The sequence below is a fragment of the Nicotiana sylvestris genome, chromosome 1, assembly GCF_000393655.2.
Source record: "Nicotiana sylvestris chromosome 1, ASM39365v2, whole genome shotgun sequence".
Classification (NCBI taxonomy): Eukaryota; Viridiplantae; Streptophyta; class Magnoliopsida; order Solanales; family Solanaceae; genus Nicotiana; species Nicotiana sylvestris.
The window spans coordinates 99,388,459-99,404,697 of record NC_091057.1 but is presented as its reverse complement, the minus strand read 5'-3'; the positions used below and the strand labels follow the sequence as shown (position 1 = coordinate 99,404,697).

The window sequence follows — 16,239 nt, the reverse complement described above, 5'->3', positions numbered from 1 at the left end:
CCACTCTCGGCGGTGCCGGAGGAGGGTCTGGAATGTTGTTGTTCTCATTTGCATTTATATTGACATGTCGGCCTCTCCGTGGAAGTTGAGGTAAGACCTCATCTTGTTCTAGATCCTCTACCTCCTACCCCGCTATCACATTACCGAGAGGGTCATTTGCATTAAAAGCCATTGTACCTGATTGATCGACACAAACAAAATTAGTAAACAAGAAGGAAATAGAAGCAAAACACAATTCTAGCTACACAAATAGTCAACACCGTAAGCTCCCCGACAACGACACCAAAAAGTTGATCGCGGCAAACTCAACCTTACACAACGGTAGGAGGAGTGGGCGCTAATACTTTTACCCGAATAGTGGTATCGGGGTCAATTTCCATAGGGAGCTTGGAATGGAGTTGCGTATTTGTTTAGACTAGGAATGCGTGTTTGCTCCTAATTGTACTTCTACCATTTTTTGGGTTTTTGTTTAATCACTACTATTATCAACTACAAGTTTAAGCTAATTTATGCTAAAAGGGTATGTTCTAAGTTGTGATTAATATAGAGAAAGGCACTAGGGTCGTGGCATCACCTAGGTGGTTAACTAACGGGTAGAGGTTACTAATAATAGATTGACATATTTGGGATCAATGTTATAACCGTGCACATTTGTACTCACTCTCACACCTCTCGGTAGAGAGAGCGATTTTGCCCAATTGACTCTCTCGAGATCAATTGGGTAGGCCAATTAGACCAAGCAACTAGGGTTCAAGTAGGGTGATTACTCTCTCGAGGTTTAACCCGTTAATTGGGACTACCATTTCTCATGGATCCACCCCAATCCCTTGTTGGGTCAATTCTGGGGTCATAGACTCTCTTTCTCAAGAAAGGTCAAGACCCACTAAGCTAGAATCAATGTTTGCAACCATCAATCCTTAATTAAACCATAAAATTAACCCAAATAACAAACACCCAATATCAATCTATCAGTAAGAAGCAACACCCATTAATTACCCACACTAGGGTTGAGCCACAACCCTAGCTAATGGGTTTAGCTAGACATAATTAAAGCAGAAAATAAAGAAATAGAAGATGAAACAACTATATTAATTAATTGCTAATGCTAAACTACAATAATTTATGATGAAACTAAGCTAAAAATGCCCAAGATAGGCCAAAACATAACTCTGACGAGTGCACCAGCTGTTAGTTGTACAAAACTTGACCTAAAAATGGTAAAATGTTCTATTTATAGTGGGTTGGAAAAACTGGACAAAAATGCCCCTACGGGGTTAGCGTGGACCGCACAAAGATGGCACGCAGCCACACTGGGTTGCCTAACCTCTAAATCTTGCTCTCTGAAAATGGTGATATGGACCGCACAAAGTTGGGGTGCGGCCGCATGAAAACTGGCGCGGACCGCACAAAGTTATTGTGCGGCCGCATGAAAGGTTTTGCAGCTTCTCTGAACTTCACTAATGCGGGCCGTGTGACCATAGAGTGCGGCCGCATGGGGGGGAGCGCGGGCCGCATGAAGTTTGACGCGTCCGCGTGGTTTGCTTTTGGAATATAATACTCTCTGAACTTATTGGACGCGACCGCATAGCAAAATTGTACGGCCGCATGAGTAGACGCAGGCCGCATGAATTGGGACGCGGCCGCATGGGGCATGGCTTGTAAGTTCACAGTCTCTGAACTTTTACGGTGCGGCCACATGACATGATGGTGCGGTCCGCACCAAGTTCTGAATGTCTTCACTCTATTGATCTTTGGCACTTGAGCAGGTTTCACTCCAATTTGAGCCGATCTTTGATGATTTGTCACTTTATAGCTCAAACCTGCAATCAAGCGCAATCTGTAAGCTTTTTGGGACTATTTTGTAGCAATTTACACTCAAAGCGCAGGCAAGTATGGGTATAAAACATGTTAAAATCCTACTTATCAAGGGTCATTGAGAAATGCAGCGTCCTTGAAGGGACATTGAAAGGTAAGGAAGAAGAGATCGAAGTCAGCAAGGGGGTCGAAGCCCAGTGCAACGATCTTCAAGCCCAGGTAGTTAGCTTGAGGAGTGTCAATTTAGAGCGGATGCTCTCAGTGGAGAGGTCTCCGAGAAGGCAGAGGATATCGAGAAGATGGAGTTTGCTCGATCGGGGGATCTGAGGAAGGCGGAGGCTTTGGAGGTCGTGATATGTATTCTTCATTCTGAGCGAGAAAATGACTTGGAGACGGCTAGGCTTGATGAGAGGATTAGAGAGCTGGATAAAGAGGATTTTGGCCTTTACGACTGAGTTAACGCTCTTTAGGTCGAGAAGGCTTGATTGCTGGCTTAGCCGTCCTCTTCCCATACTTCAGAATTTCCTAATGTTCCTCGAGGGTTGTACGAGGAGTGGATTCATGCCGAGGCCCAGTTGGATGTGTTTAGAGATTTGATAAGGGTGGGAACCATTTCAGAGGCCAACTTCAAATATAGCGTGTTAAGGCTCGCGAAGCTCGAGTCAATTACGGGTATGACCCCACTACATTGGAGGCCAACGATGACGAAGGGGACGAAGGTGTGGACCGGCTTAGGCATAATGCTTGGTATGGCGTTGTATATCCGAAGGGTGAAGGCGGCAATGACGAAGGTGTTGAAAGTCGACGGGGCGATGCTGCTGAGGGCCAACTTGGCGAGGATGTCGCAGACCGTGACGGTGGTGGCCAGTAGTTTTCTTTTTTGACTTTTTGTATATTCTTATGTTTAGTTGGTGACATCTTCATGAGCCTTTGTACAAGAATATTCTAAGTATGAAATGCCAACTCTGATTCTCTTTATGTGTTCATTTTTGTATGTTTTTTTAATTCTGTTGCTTGGCTGCCTTGATTTTCTAGACGCGATCACTTAATGATGAATGGAGACCAGAGGTTGGTGGGTTGGTAGGTGTTGGTTCAAACAAGGTCAAACATAACTTAGGTTTAATTATGGCCAAGGGCTGGTGGGTGTTAGTTCGAATGAGGTCGAACATAACCTACGTTTAATTATGGTCGAGGGCCAGTAGGTGTTAGTTCGAACATAACCTAAGTTTAATTATGGCCAAAGGTTGGTAGGTGTTAGCTCGAACAAGGTCGAATATAACCTACATTTAATTATGGCCGAGGTCCGGTACGTGTTAGTTCGAACAAGGTTGAACATAACCTACATTTAATTATGGCCGAGGGCCTGTAGGTGTTAGTTCAAACAAGGTCGAACATAACCTACGTTTAATTATGGCCGAGGGCCGGTAGGTATTAGTTTGAACAAGACTGAACATAACCTACGTTTAATTATGTCCCAGGGCCGGTAGGTGTTAGTTCGAACAAGGTCTAACATAACCTGTATTTAATTATGGTCGAGGGTCGGTCAGTGTTTGTACGAACAAGGTCGAACATAACCTACATTTAATTATGGCCGAGGGCCGGTAGGTGTTAGTTCAAACAAGGTCGAGCATAACCTATGTTTAATTATATATGCCTATGGGTGTGAAGTTTGTCGACACCGTAAACTTTAAGCATTGTTGCCTTAGTTGTACACTTGGAGAAATAGAAATAAACTTCACGCATTGCTGCTTTGGTCATACACTTGGCGAAATTTACAAATTTTCTGGCATTGGCTGGCGTTCCAATCCTAGTCCCAATCTATCTAGTCTGTTTATTGGTCTATCTGGAGAGTGCTTGAGAGGCCGAGCAATGAACTAGCTATCCCGTGCCTCCGTTTTTTGCGTACTTCGACTTGAAGTGTTCCCTTCATCACCTTGTTAAAACCTCCTTGAGAAAACCTCCTTGGGACAAAACTCAAGTGAGGGGAAAAAAAAGAACGACTTAGGGGACGCTTTGTCTCTTAAAAGTTGAAGTACTTGAGGTGAATAATATTCTAGTTGTTTGGTAGCAGCTTTACTTCCATTGTTTCTAGTTGGAATGACCATTTGTTCGCTTTTGCCGTGATTTTGTACGGGCCGTCCTAATTTTTTCCTAGTTTGCCTTCCCGTGGGTCTTTGCTCGCTTTAGTTTTGGCTTTAAGCACGTAGTCCACGACTTTGAGCGGACTGACCTTTGCCTTCTTGTTATAATAGCATCTGCTTGTTATTTTTGGGAGATCATACTTATGTAGGCCATGTCCCTTTATTCTTAAAGTTTGTCGAGCTCGTGCCTTCTGTTTACGTCATTCCTTGGTCCGCTCTCATGGGAGTACCTTAGACTGCACTCTCCAACCTCGACTGGTATTACTGCATTGGTCCCATAGACCAAAGAGTGGGGCGTCTCTCCTATGCTCATTTTTGGCGTTGTTCGATAGGCCCACAATACTTATGGTAATATTTCTGGTCACATTCCATTGGCGTCTTCAATATTTTTCTTCATAATGTTCAATATTGACTTGTTGGAGGATTTTGCTTGCCCGTTACCTACAGTGTGATATGGCGTCGATAGTATCCTTTTGATATGCCATTTGTCAAAGAACTCGACAGTTATCTTCCCCGTGAACTATGGTACATTGTCGCAGTTGATCTCTTTGGGAAGGATGAACCGGCATATGATGTTCCTCCATATAAAGGTGATCACTTCCTATTCACGTATTTGGGCGAAAGCTCTTACTTCCACCCATTTAGAAAAATAGTCAGTTAAAACCAAAAGGAATTGTACGTTACCTCACCCAACCGAAAGGGGGCCCACGATGTCCATTCCCCATTTGATGAATGGCCAAGGTGAGGTGACCGAGTGGGGGTGTTCGCCTGCCCGATGAATCATCGGAGCGTATTTTTGGCATTGCTTGCATCTTTTCACGAAGTCTGTGACCTCCTTTTTCATGGTGGGTCAGTAGTATCATGCCCGTATGAGGCATCTGACTAGAGATTGATTGCCGGAGTGAGCTCCACAATGGCCCTCGTGGTCCTCTTCAAAGACGAGTTGCGTCTGATTTGGGCCTAGGCATTTTGCTAGAGGACTGACGTAGGTCCTTTTATAGAGGTCGTTGTGGATGATACTGATCTGGCTACTTGCATTCTCAGTTTCTCGGCTTCTTTTTATCATCTGGGACTGTGCCGTCCTGCAAATATGTAATAATACGATTGCATCAGTCCCAAGTTAAGCTTATTGTTCTTACCTCAATTTGATCAAGCGATGAGTTGAGAAGGTGGATCTTGTCTCCGGTTGTGATGCTTTTGGTGGCTGTGGCTAGTTTAGCGAGACCATACACCTCAACGTTCTGCACCCGGGCAATTTGGTCGAGTTGGCATTCATCGAACTCGGACAGTAGCTTGTAAATTTCATTTTGATATTTTTGCAACCTTTGTTCTTTGATTTGGTAAGTCCATGTGACTTGGTTGACTACGAGTCGGGAATCACATCGTAGTTTAATCGTCTTACCCAGTATTTGAGTTCTAGTCTACAACCTGCAATTACGGCCTCATACTCGGCCTCGTTGTTAGTCATATCCGAGCACTTGGACTGGCAAATTACTTCACCTTTAGGGACTTCGAGTATGAGTCCTAATACGGCCCCTGGCGCTTTAGTTGCGCCATCGGTGTATAGGCCCTAGAGGTCTTGTGTTTGGGGGAAAGTTTGAGCGACTTCTCTCTAACTTCGGGCATAACTTTTGCGCTAAAGTCGGCGATGAAGTCAGTGAACACTTGTGACTTTATCATTATTCACGGCTGGTACTTAATAGCATGCTCGCTTGACTCGATGGCCCATTTAGCTAGGCTTCTCGATAGCTCGGGTTTATGCAAAATGCTTCTTAGGGGGGAAGTCGTGACGACCGAGATGAGGTGGCATTGGAAGTATGGACTAAGCTTTCTCGAAGCTATGACCAAGGCCAGAGCCAACTTTTTGAGGTGAGGGTACCTCATCTCGACGTTGACTAATGTTTTGCTAATATAGTAAATGGGTATTGCGTACCTTAGTTTTCACTAACCAGGACTGCGCTCACAACTACTTTGGACACAATGAGGTAAACGAGCAAACACTCTCCTTATTCTTGTTTTGAAAGCAATGGCGGCGATGACAAATGTGTTTTTAATTACTTCAGGGCTTGGATGCATTCTGGAGGCCATACGAGGCTGTTGTCATTCTTGAGTACGACAAAGAATTTGTGACATATGTCCGATGATCGTGAAATGAACCTTGACAAGGCGGCGATCCGGCCAGTCAACATTTGAACCTGCTTATTAGTGGTCAAGTGTTCCGGTATCCCCTCGATGGCTTTGATTTGGTCAGGGTTGACCTCGATCCCTCTATGTGATACCAGGAAACCTAGAATTTTCTCGAGGCCACGCCAAACGCACACTTTTCGGGGTTCAGCTTCATTTCGTACCACCTGAGTATGTCGAAAATTTCTCTCAGATGGTCGACGTGATCTTCTTTCTTTTTGGATTTGACTAGCATGTCGTCTATATAGACTTCCATTGTTTTGCTGAGTTAGTCCTTGAACATCCTCGTCGCTAACCTTTGGTAAGTCGCCCCCGCGTTCTTTAAGCCGAAGGGCATGACCCTGTAGCAATGATCAAGTCCAAATGCACACGTCAAAATAGGTATGACATAGTCGTATGCAATAATAAAACCCAACAAAGAGTCGGGGTTGAATCCACATGGAGCTAAGATGGGAGCTAGGAGTATATATTCGGAATGAGTAAGTGAGGTATCTAGATTGCACTTCCAGTATCTACCAAAACGGTTGATAAGAGCTCAAGTCGGATTGTTACTATCTCTAGGTTGAACCCTTCAACTAGGTTAATCAATTTCTCAATTAACCCAATTCCTTGTTAGCTAAGTTAGCCTAGACTAGGTCCCTCTTTCTCAAGAAGAGACTAAGTCGAATAGGCATGAATCAATGTTTGTAACCATCAATTATACAATTAAAGCATGAGCCAAGCTAAATAATAAACACCCAACTACAAACAAGCATAAAATTAATCACCCATAAGATTTACACACTAAGATTGGGTCACAACCCTAGTAAAAATCTAGCTATTCATAGTGGGTATTGAAGAAAACAAAGAAGAAAAGATAATAAAACTCATATTGGAAGATTAAAATAAAGAAATCTAATGTTAAAACATCAAAATAAGTTAAAACTTCCTAAAGAGGCAAAGAAAAACGGTTACAGTACTTCAGATATTCAAAAACTTGACCTAATTTGGTGAAACTCATCTATTTATACAAAGCTGAAAATTTCGAACAAAAATGCCCCTCGAGAGGTTCTACGGCCGCACAATTCCATGTGCGGTGCACAGATTTCTTCATCTTGGCAGGAAGTGGAGTTCTGCGACCGCACATTTCTAATCTACGGCCGCGAGGCAATCTTCTACAGTCCGCACAATTAGGTCTGCAACTACAGGGCACTTCTTCTGTGGCCGCACAATTATTATGTGGCCCGCAATTCACAGAGACTCCTGGACTTGGTCTTTTTGCACACTCTCCGATCTTCAACTCTTATCCCCGCTTTGCGACCGCACAATTCATATGTGGTCCGCAATTTGCATAAATGTCTGCTAAGTTTTTCTTCTTTGTTTGTGGCCGCATGTGGAATTCCGCGGTCAGCAATTTCTTCTATGGCCATAGAATTCCTTTTGCGGATCGCACATTTGTGCTTCTGTGCCCTTTATTTCCTTGTGCCTCGGACTACTCCTTTTTGAGTCAGATTTCATCTTGGGAAATCAACTTCCATCATTCCTACAATTTTGTAGAATTTCATTAGTTTCGGGAACACAATTCAATGCTTTTAGACTAAAACAAAAGCTAAAAGGCGCTAATAAGCAGTCAAAATCCTCACTTATCAAGCAATACGTCCCTTGATGGGTGTTGAAGGTGGCCTTTTCTTGATCCTCTTCTTCTATGAGGATTTGGTTATAACCTGAATAGGCGTCCAGGAAGCTCAGCAGTTCGTGCCCGGTTGTTGCATCAAATAGTTGGTCGATATGGGGTAATGGGAACGAATCATTTGGGCATGATTTGTTTATATCTGTGAAATCCACACACACCCTCTATTTCCTGTTCTTTTTTTAACCATGACCATGTTGGCGACCCACTGGGGCACTTTGATTCTCTGATGAAGCCATTTCCAATAGTTTTTCTACCTCTTCACATACTACGTCATTGATTGCAGAGTTAAATTTACGACTGACCTCACTAAGGGGTGGAATGGGTCGACGTTCAGCTTGTGCGTGGTGATTTCCTTCAGGATACCTAGCATATCTGCATGGCTGAGGGCAAACAAATCTGCATTAGTAGTTAAAAATTGGCAGAATTTACTTGGCTCCTAAAGTTTGCAGCTGATGTAAGCTTTCTTGTCGTGGCCATTGAGGTCTAGTTGAAAGGGGTCGAGGTCTTCTATGGTTGATCCTGCATCTTCTACCGTATCGATTTCTCTTATGACGTCCTCGCTGTCGTCACATATCGGCCTCGACCCTGCTTATTGCTATGCCTCTTTTTCTTGCCCATTTATTGAGTGACCGTATTATCTAAGGCGATGCGGTAGCATTCCTGTGATGTGAGTTATTCCCCTTGTATGCTGAGTATTCCTCAAGGAGTCGGGAAATTGATGACCTGGTACAAGCTGGAAGGCCCTAATGGTGTGTATTCACGGTTGCCTTATTATGGCGTTGTATGACGTGTCTTGGTCCATGATGTGGAACGTGGTTTCCAGAGTGACGCCACCGACTAGAATGAGGAGTGTAATCTCGCTAGATGTTCGCTCGACTGCATTGTTAAAACTAGTTAGTGTGATGCAATGTGACACTATATTATCTTCGAGTTTCATTTGTTCAAGTACTTGATGATGGATAATTCACACGCTCTCCCATCGTCCACCAGTGGCGGAGCCACATTAAATCAAGGGGTGTCAAGCGACACCTCTTCGCCAGAAAATTACACTATTTTGCTAGATAAATTTTTTTATCTTATGTATATTTACTATACATTGACTCCCCTTAACTTCTCGATGTATCTAATTATTTATTTTTAATACCCTTGATGAAAATTCTGGATCCGCCACTGTCGTCCACCATAATTCGTCTTACGTCGGTATCTAAAATTTGTAAAGTAATAAAAAGGGCATCATGGTCAAGGAAAGCCAAACCGTTGGTATCCGACTTATCGAAAATGATACTCTCTTCGAGTTCATTATACCATTCATGGGTGATCGACCGTTTGATCTTGTGGGTAGTGGTAAACTTCACATTGTTGATGGAAGCGTCATCGCCACCACCGATGATCATGTGAATGGTTCGAGTTGGTGACAGTGGTTTCGACGGTCCTTGGTGTTATTCATGGCCTCTGGCAAAGTTGGTCCTTCCCAGTCACTTAGCAACTCTTTGAGGTGTCTTTGTCTCAACATGTTCATGACCTCCTGCCTTATAGAAATGCAATCTTCGGTTATATGCCCTCGTTCTTGGTGGAACTCGGAGAGGGCATATGACTTTCTGGTACTCGGATCTAACCTCATCTTATGTGGCCACTTCACCTTTGATCCGAGCTTCTCTAAGGAGTAGACTATTTCTGTAGGTGACACATAAAAGTTACGAGCAGATAATAAATGAGGCATACCTATTTTTTTACGGTGAGTCCCTGTCCTTGATCTGGGTGGGCCTTCTTCGTGGCGGGAGGAGGGAATAATGGCCGCTCTAACATATGGTTGATATCGTTCTATGTTGGGTTGCGGAGCTACGAGGTCTCTTCTGGTATCATTTCTTCAATCTTTTCTGGATTCGGCCTGTACCGAGGTCAGTCAATGAGTTGGTCCATTGAGGTCACCCTCATATGCTCTGTCCTTGGCACAATATGCGTTGTGTATTTCATCCCAAGTGGTTGGGGGATACATCATCAGTCGACTCAATAGCTTTCTAGTTGCCATTGAACCATACCTGCTTAGCCCATTCTGGAAGACTACGACTGCCATCCCTTCTAACACATTCGGTAGAGTCATCCTTACTTGGTTGAAACGGGCGAGGAAGCCTCTCAGTCGCTCTCGCGGAGACTATTTAATAGAAAATATATCTTTCACTCTTGCCTCGTCTTTCTTGGCCCCAACATGGGCCATTATGAACTTGTCGGTCATCTGTTCGAAAGTTTCAATAGAGCGCAGGTAGTTGTGAATACTATGTCAACGCTCATCCTGTGATGGTTTCACCGAATTTCTTCAACAAAATGGAGGATACTTATTCTTTGCGAGATCATTGCCTTTCACAGCGGTGATGTAGTGAGTCACGTGATCATCAAGGTGAGTCGTGCCATCATATATTATTAGGTAGGGCGGCATTTTGAAGGTTTTCGGTAGGGCATGTGGGGCTGCCTCATCACTATATGGCTGCTCGATGAACCGGCTGGCGTCTCTCTTCGACAACAGTTTGAGGGTGCCCGGTATTTTATTGACCCTTTCCTAGTGTTATTTCATTTGATCTCGGAGCACCTTGTTCTCATTCTCCATTTCCTCCATCCTTTTCAAAATGGTTGCAAGAGCGTTGTCGCCTACATTATCATTGACGTTGTGAGTAATACCTGTCATTGGAGAGGGAGGGAGTTGATTATACTGCTCGTCTGTTGGTTGTATAGCGCAGGATCTTGTGTTCTCCGTACCCATGTTCCGAGCGGGCTTATGGAGTACGCTGGTTAATGTGTCAGCCACCCATGCCTCACAGAGTTTTTTTACACCTGGGGGCGTCTCCTTCGCCACAAATATGGAGGCTCCCTTATCGAGAGATTTTGTAATGCTACAGTGAGGGGGAGGTGATCCATCTCGCCTAGGGGATGCATTGGGCATCGCGTCTTCGTCGGTTGTTTCACAGCTTTCGTTGATGATGTTTATGAGGTTGGTTGGGAGGTCACCTATTACTCTCGTCCTTTCTTCCATGTTACCTGCCATGTTGGTACTTGTGCACACAAAGAAAGGAGATCTTGTTCCTTTTTTGTTTTTGTTTTTTTTACGTTAGTGATAGATCTAGAAGAAACTAAAAACTTAACTAGGAAATTCTCATAGATGACGCCAAATTGTTTGACCAAAAAATGCGGTTCTTGGCTCAAATAATTTAATTTATGTATTAAGGGGTTAAACCTAGTTAATAATAATATTTTTAGATGCGAGTCATGAAAGCGTGATTAATGTCGAACATATCTAGTAGAAAGATAATAACTGTGTGCGACAATCATTCCTAATAACCATAACAATAAATGAGCATTAAATAGCAATGAACAATAATAAATGGTATTTGGGTAAATAAAGGAATGATTCACCCAATAAAGGAGAAGCTGGATGTTATTCCTCCTAACAATAATCGGTGATAGACAAATCCTTGAATGTTTGAATTATCCTCGGATCTGGTAGAAAGTATAGAATAACGTGGACAAGAATTTTGGTAAAAAAGGTATTGTTTATATCTTAGTAAGAGAGAGAATCTTTTTTATCAAAGTGTGTTCTTACTAACGAATATCACATGCCATACATCATTGTCTTTTTTCCTATTTATATGAGACATATCTTTAACAAACCCTAATAGTACAAGTGCAGATAATATCTACTAGAATATTCTTTTTAATACCTTATTTTGAAAACTAGCCATTACAGCTCTGTCAACGGTGCTCGACCTCGACTATTGTTAACGTCTCGACCACGAATCTCGCTGCTTCCTAGTCGATCTCGACTGATGATGGCTTGAAGACTCTTCCTTTGGCGTTATCTGCTTGAAGACTCTTCCTTTGGCGTTGTCTTGTCTTAAATATTTTGGGGCAGATTTTAACCTATACAAGTTAGACGTATGTATTGGGAAAAACTGAATTTATATATGTTGAGACACATGGACTAGTCAAAGAATTATAATTAGTCAAAAGTCACGGGCAGCAATAGAAATGAGAAAAGGCAAAGGAAGAGGCATGGGAGGACATTTGAAGGATTCATCGCCGGTACCTATTTAGATCATTTATCAAAAGGAACGGATCTGACCATAATAAAGAGCGCAGATATGGAATTCGATAGACATTAAATATCAGATAAGTTAGAGAATTTGTATTGATTACAATGATTGTGTAACGTAGCATTCAATGTCTTTAATTATTCATAATAACCTCATTATGATTTGAAGGAAACACATATCTTCAAGATACCTATAAAAGGGAGGTATCTAGTCACTTGTAAGCACAGACACAATTGAAATATACTCTGATTCACTTGTTTTTCGCCTGATTACATTCTGGTTACTCCAAATTATTCTCTTCTATATATTCTTTTGATTATCAGTAACCCGCATTCTTCTAAATTCTAGCTTTGACTGAAATTCTATTTTTTGGTTAAACAAATTGGTTCCGTTACCGGGAATCTGATAATCTATTTTCTTTTCACTTGACCTTCCTTGTTACATCAATTATATCAAATAACAATGACAACACCCCTAGAAACCAAGAGAACCAACAAAATCAGGGAGGCCTACAGAATATTAACATTCAAGTTCCTACTCCGCAGGACTCTCCACGACAATCTCGTGAGGGTACTCCCGATGGATCTCAAATAAACGAGTATGCTCAATTTGAAAATGCTGAAGCTATTGATGAAGCTTTGCAGAAATTAATTACTGCTCAGGTCAACAAAGCTGTTGAAGCACTTGTTAACCAGTTACCTGTTGCAACACCCACACCTTCTCCAAATAATAACCTTATAGAAAACCCTCATTCCGGGCTTGTTAACTCAGGCAGTGGTGGAACCCCCAGTAAACCGCAGGAGAGAGAACCTGGTAATGTAATTAATTCTGTTTTACAAAATTTAGTACTAACCTTGCAGAAATAGCTCAAGGAGCAAAGTGAACGCATAGAGCAGATACCTGGGGTGCCGCCCATAATCAAAGGGGTAGACATGGACAGATATTCTCAACAACCCTGGAAGCCGAGTGCTGCCCCACTCCCAATTCCAAAAAGTTCAAAAATCCTGATATTCCAAAGTATGATGGAACAACAGACCCACGGGACCACGTGACTACATTCACAACGGGCGTAAAAGGCAATGATTTGACTAAGCAGGAGATCGAATCGGTATTAGTCAAGAAATTTGGTGAAACACTCACCAAAGGAGCACTAACATGGTATTCCTTTTTACCTGAAAATTCTATAAATTCTTTTGCTGAGCTTGCAGATCTTTCATCAAAGCACACTCGGGAGCCCAAAAAGTGGAAAAAAGAATGGAGGATATTTTCAAAATTAAGTAAGGAGATTCAGAATTGCTTAGAGAATTCGTGGACAGATTTCAACGCGAAAGAATGACATTGCCGCGTGTACCTGATAACTGGGCAGCTATAGCTTTCACAAGCAATTTGAATGAAAAAAGCTCGGAAGCTACGAGGAGACTAAATGAAAGCCTTCGAGAATTCCCAGCTACAACGTGGAACGATGTTTATAACAGGTATAGCATGAAGTTGAGGATTGAGGAAGATACTATTCCCCGATCTCAAAAAGAAGAAAGTATACGTTCAAGACGTGTAGAGAACGAAAATTGATCCGGTAAAAACATGTACGAGCCCTATATGGGACTGCGGGGAAAGACACACGGTCAAAACAGGATAATCAAAGGCACGATCACAGATCAAGAAACAGAGAATCAGGTTCTTCATCAAGATTTAGGAACGAGCAAAACAACTATGAGTCACGGGATGATGATAGAAATTTAAAAGCGAGATTCGGAGGTTACAACTTCAACGTCAGCACCTCCGAGCTCGTAGATGTTTTGAAAAGCATGTGAGATAAGGTTCGATGGCCAAAGGAAATGAGATCGAATCCAAACAGGCGCAACCCCGACCATTGGTGCGAGTTCCATAATGATCACGAGCATAAAACAGCAGATTGCAAATTTTTACAAAGTGAAGTTGATCATTTATTAAAACAAGGATATCTTACAGAGTTGTTCAGCGAGAAAGGCAAGCAAGCTTACATGAAGAACAGGCAGGAGCCTCCAAAACCACCTTCTCCCAAAAGAACTGTTAACGTTATAAGTGGGGGTGAAGACATTAATGGTATGTCATATACTGCAGCTAACAAAACTTCTAAAATAACTATTACCCAAGGGAAACAGATGTGGCATGTTCTAGAAGAAGGCAATATTACATTCAATGATGCAGATACAGATGGCGTATTAATCCCTCATAATGATGCACTAGTAATATCTTTAATTGTGCATGATACTAATGTGAAACGAGTTTTGATTGATCCAGGTAGTTCCGTGAACATTATTTTGCTAAGAGTGTTACGTGAGATGCAAGCTGAAGATGGAGTAATACCAAAGGCGCATACTCTATCTGGATTTGATAATTCCAGTGTCGTCACAAAAGGAGAAGTAACACTCACCACTTTTGCTGAAGGGGACATCAAAGATACAAAGTTCCAGGTAGTAGACATGGAGATGGCTTACAACATGATTCTGAGGAGACCATGGATCCATGAAATGGATGTTGTTCCTTCAACCTTGCATCAAGCTATCAAATTCCCATCGCCATGGGGAATTTGTCAAATTCGCGGAGATCAACATACGTCCAGGGCTATTAACTCCGTTGCAGATACAAGCACGAGAAGTGGAGGCAAATAGAAATCACAAAAGGCAGTTGAGGACACCACAACACAAACCTCAACTGAACAAGCGCGAACAAATGTAGACTCAAGGCCTGATACTATTCAAGAACCAGAAGAGAATGAAGATATCAAAACAATGATAGAGGAATTAGAATCTGTCGTGTTGTTTGCTCAGTGGCCTGATAAAAAAGTCTATGTCGGGGCTAATCTTGACCAATGAATGAAAGGTAAGTTAATCGAATTTTTGAAAACTAACATGGACTGCTTTGCTTGGTCCCACTCCGACATGACAGGAATACCACCGGAGGTGATGACTCATAAACTAAATGAAGATCCATCATATCCTCCTATGAAGCAAAAGAAATGAAAGCAGGGAACTTTCAAGAATCAGGTGATTCAAGAAGAAGTCCAAAAATTGCTAAAAATTGGTTCCATTCGAGAGGTAAAATATCCTAACTGGTTAGCCAATACTGTTGTGGTTCCAAAGAAAAACGGTAAGTGACGGGTTTGTGTAGATTATACAGATCTTAACAAAGCCTGTCCTAAAGATTCTTTTCCACTACCACACATAGATCAATTGATTGATGCAACTGCAGGTCAAGAATTGTTAAGTTTTTTAGATGCATATTCAGGTTATAATCAGATTAAAATGGATCCGGTAGATGAAGAAAAAACTCCATTCATAACAGACATGGGAACTTATTGTTATAAAGTAATGCCCTTTGGTCTAAAGAATGCAGGTGCAACGTATCAGAGGTTAGTTACTAAAATATTTCAGGAATATTTAGGAAAGACAATGGAGGTATATATAGATGATATGCTTGTTAAAACTCAGTACTCAAAAAATCACATATCACATTTATCTGACACATTTTCAATTTTGCGTAAATTTAATATAAAGTTAAATCCCGAAAAATGTGCATTTGGCATTGCATCAGGCAAGTTTTTGGGTTTTCTTGTTTCTAACCATGGAATTGAAGTAAATCCTGCACAGATTAAACCATTGAAGAAATCCTTGACATACTTTCAAACAAAAAAGAAGTTCAAAGATTAACAGGGAGAATTGCGGCCTTAGGAAGATTCATCTCTAAATCATCAGAGAAGTGTTTTAAATTCTTCTCAACTCTTAAGAAGTAGGATCATTTTGAATGGAATGAGGAATGTCAACAAGCGCTTAGGAATTTGAAAATGTACTTATCAAATCCGTCTTTGTTGGCAAAACCAAAAGCTGGGGAAAAGCTACTCCTCTACCTTGCTGTTTTGGAGGTGGCGGTAAGTGCTGTTTTGGTCCAAGAAGAGCAAGGTAAACAATCACCTATCTATTACGTAAGTAAATCTTTGTTAGATGCAGAAACGAGGTATCCTTAGTTAGAAAAACTTGCACTTGCGTTAATCATGGCATCTAGGAAGTTAAGACCTTACTTTCAATAGCATCCTATCATTGTGGTAACTACCTACCCTTTATGTAACATATTACATAAGCATGAGTTATCAGGTAGGTTAGCTAAGTGGGAAATAGAGTTTAGTGAATACGAAATTGCATACCAACCTAGAACTGCTATAAAATCGCAAGTATTAGCTGATTTCGTGGCTGATTTTAGTCAGGGAATACAGTTAGAAGTAGAAAAAGAATTACAGGTGTTCAATGGAGCCAACCCAGGAACTTGGACTTTATTCACTGATGGCTCATCTACCGTGAGAGGAGCAGGT

General features: G+C 41.8%; 1 protein-coding gene across 1 annotated transcript; it reads left to right on the top strand.

Annotated features, from left to right (window-relative positions):
• The first annotated feature begins 13,894 nt into the window (after positions 1–13,894).
• On the top strand, positions 13,895–15,583 carry LOC138872567 (uncharacterized). The gene is made up of 4 exons (XM_070150836.1): positions 13,895–14,119; positions 14,216–14,537; positions 15,162–15,269; positions 15,468–15,583. The coding sequence occupies exons 1-4, from the start codon at positions 13,895–13,897 to the stop codon at positions 15,581–15,583; spliced, it is 771 nt and encodes a 256-aa protein (XP_070006937.1).
• Positions 15,584–16,239: the final 656 nt, after the last annotated feature.

Bases quoted from the DNA above. Each gene is read 5' to 3' on its own strand.
- LOC138872567 (XM_070150836.1), top strand. From the start codon at position 13,895: ATGAAGAACAGGCAGGAGCCTCCAAAACCACCTTCTCCCAAAAGAACT. The intron at 14,120-14,215 runs GTAATATCTTTA...GTGTTACGTGAG, and splicing joins TCCCTCATAATGATGCACTA to ATGCAAGCTGAAGATGGAGT. The intron at 14,538-15,161 runs GCAAATAGAAAT...ATGCATATTCAG, and splicing joins TACAAGCACGAGAAGTGGAG to GTTATAATCAGATTAAAATG.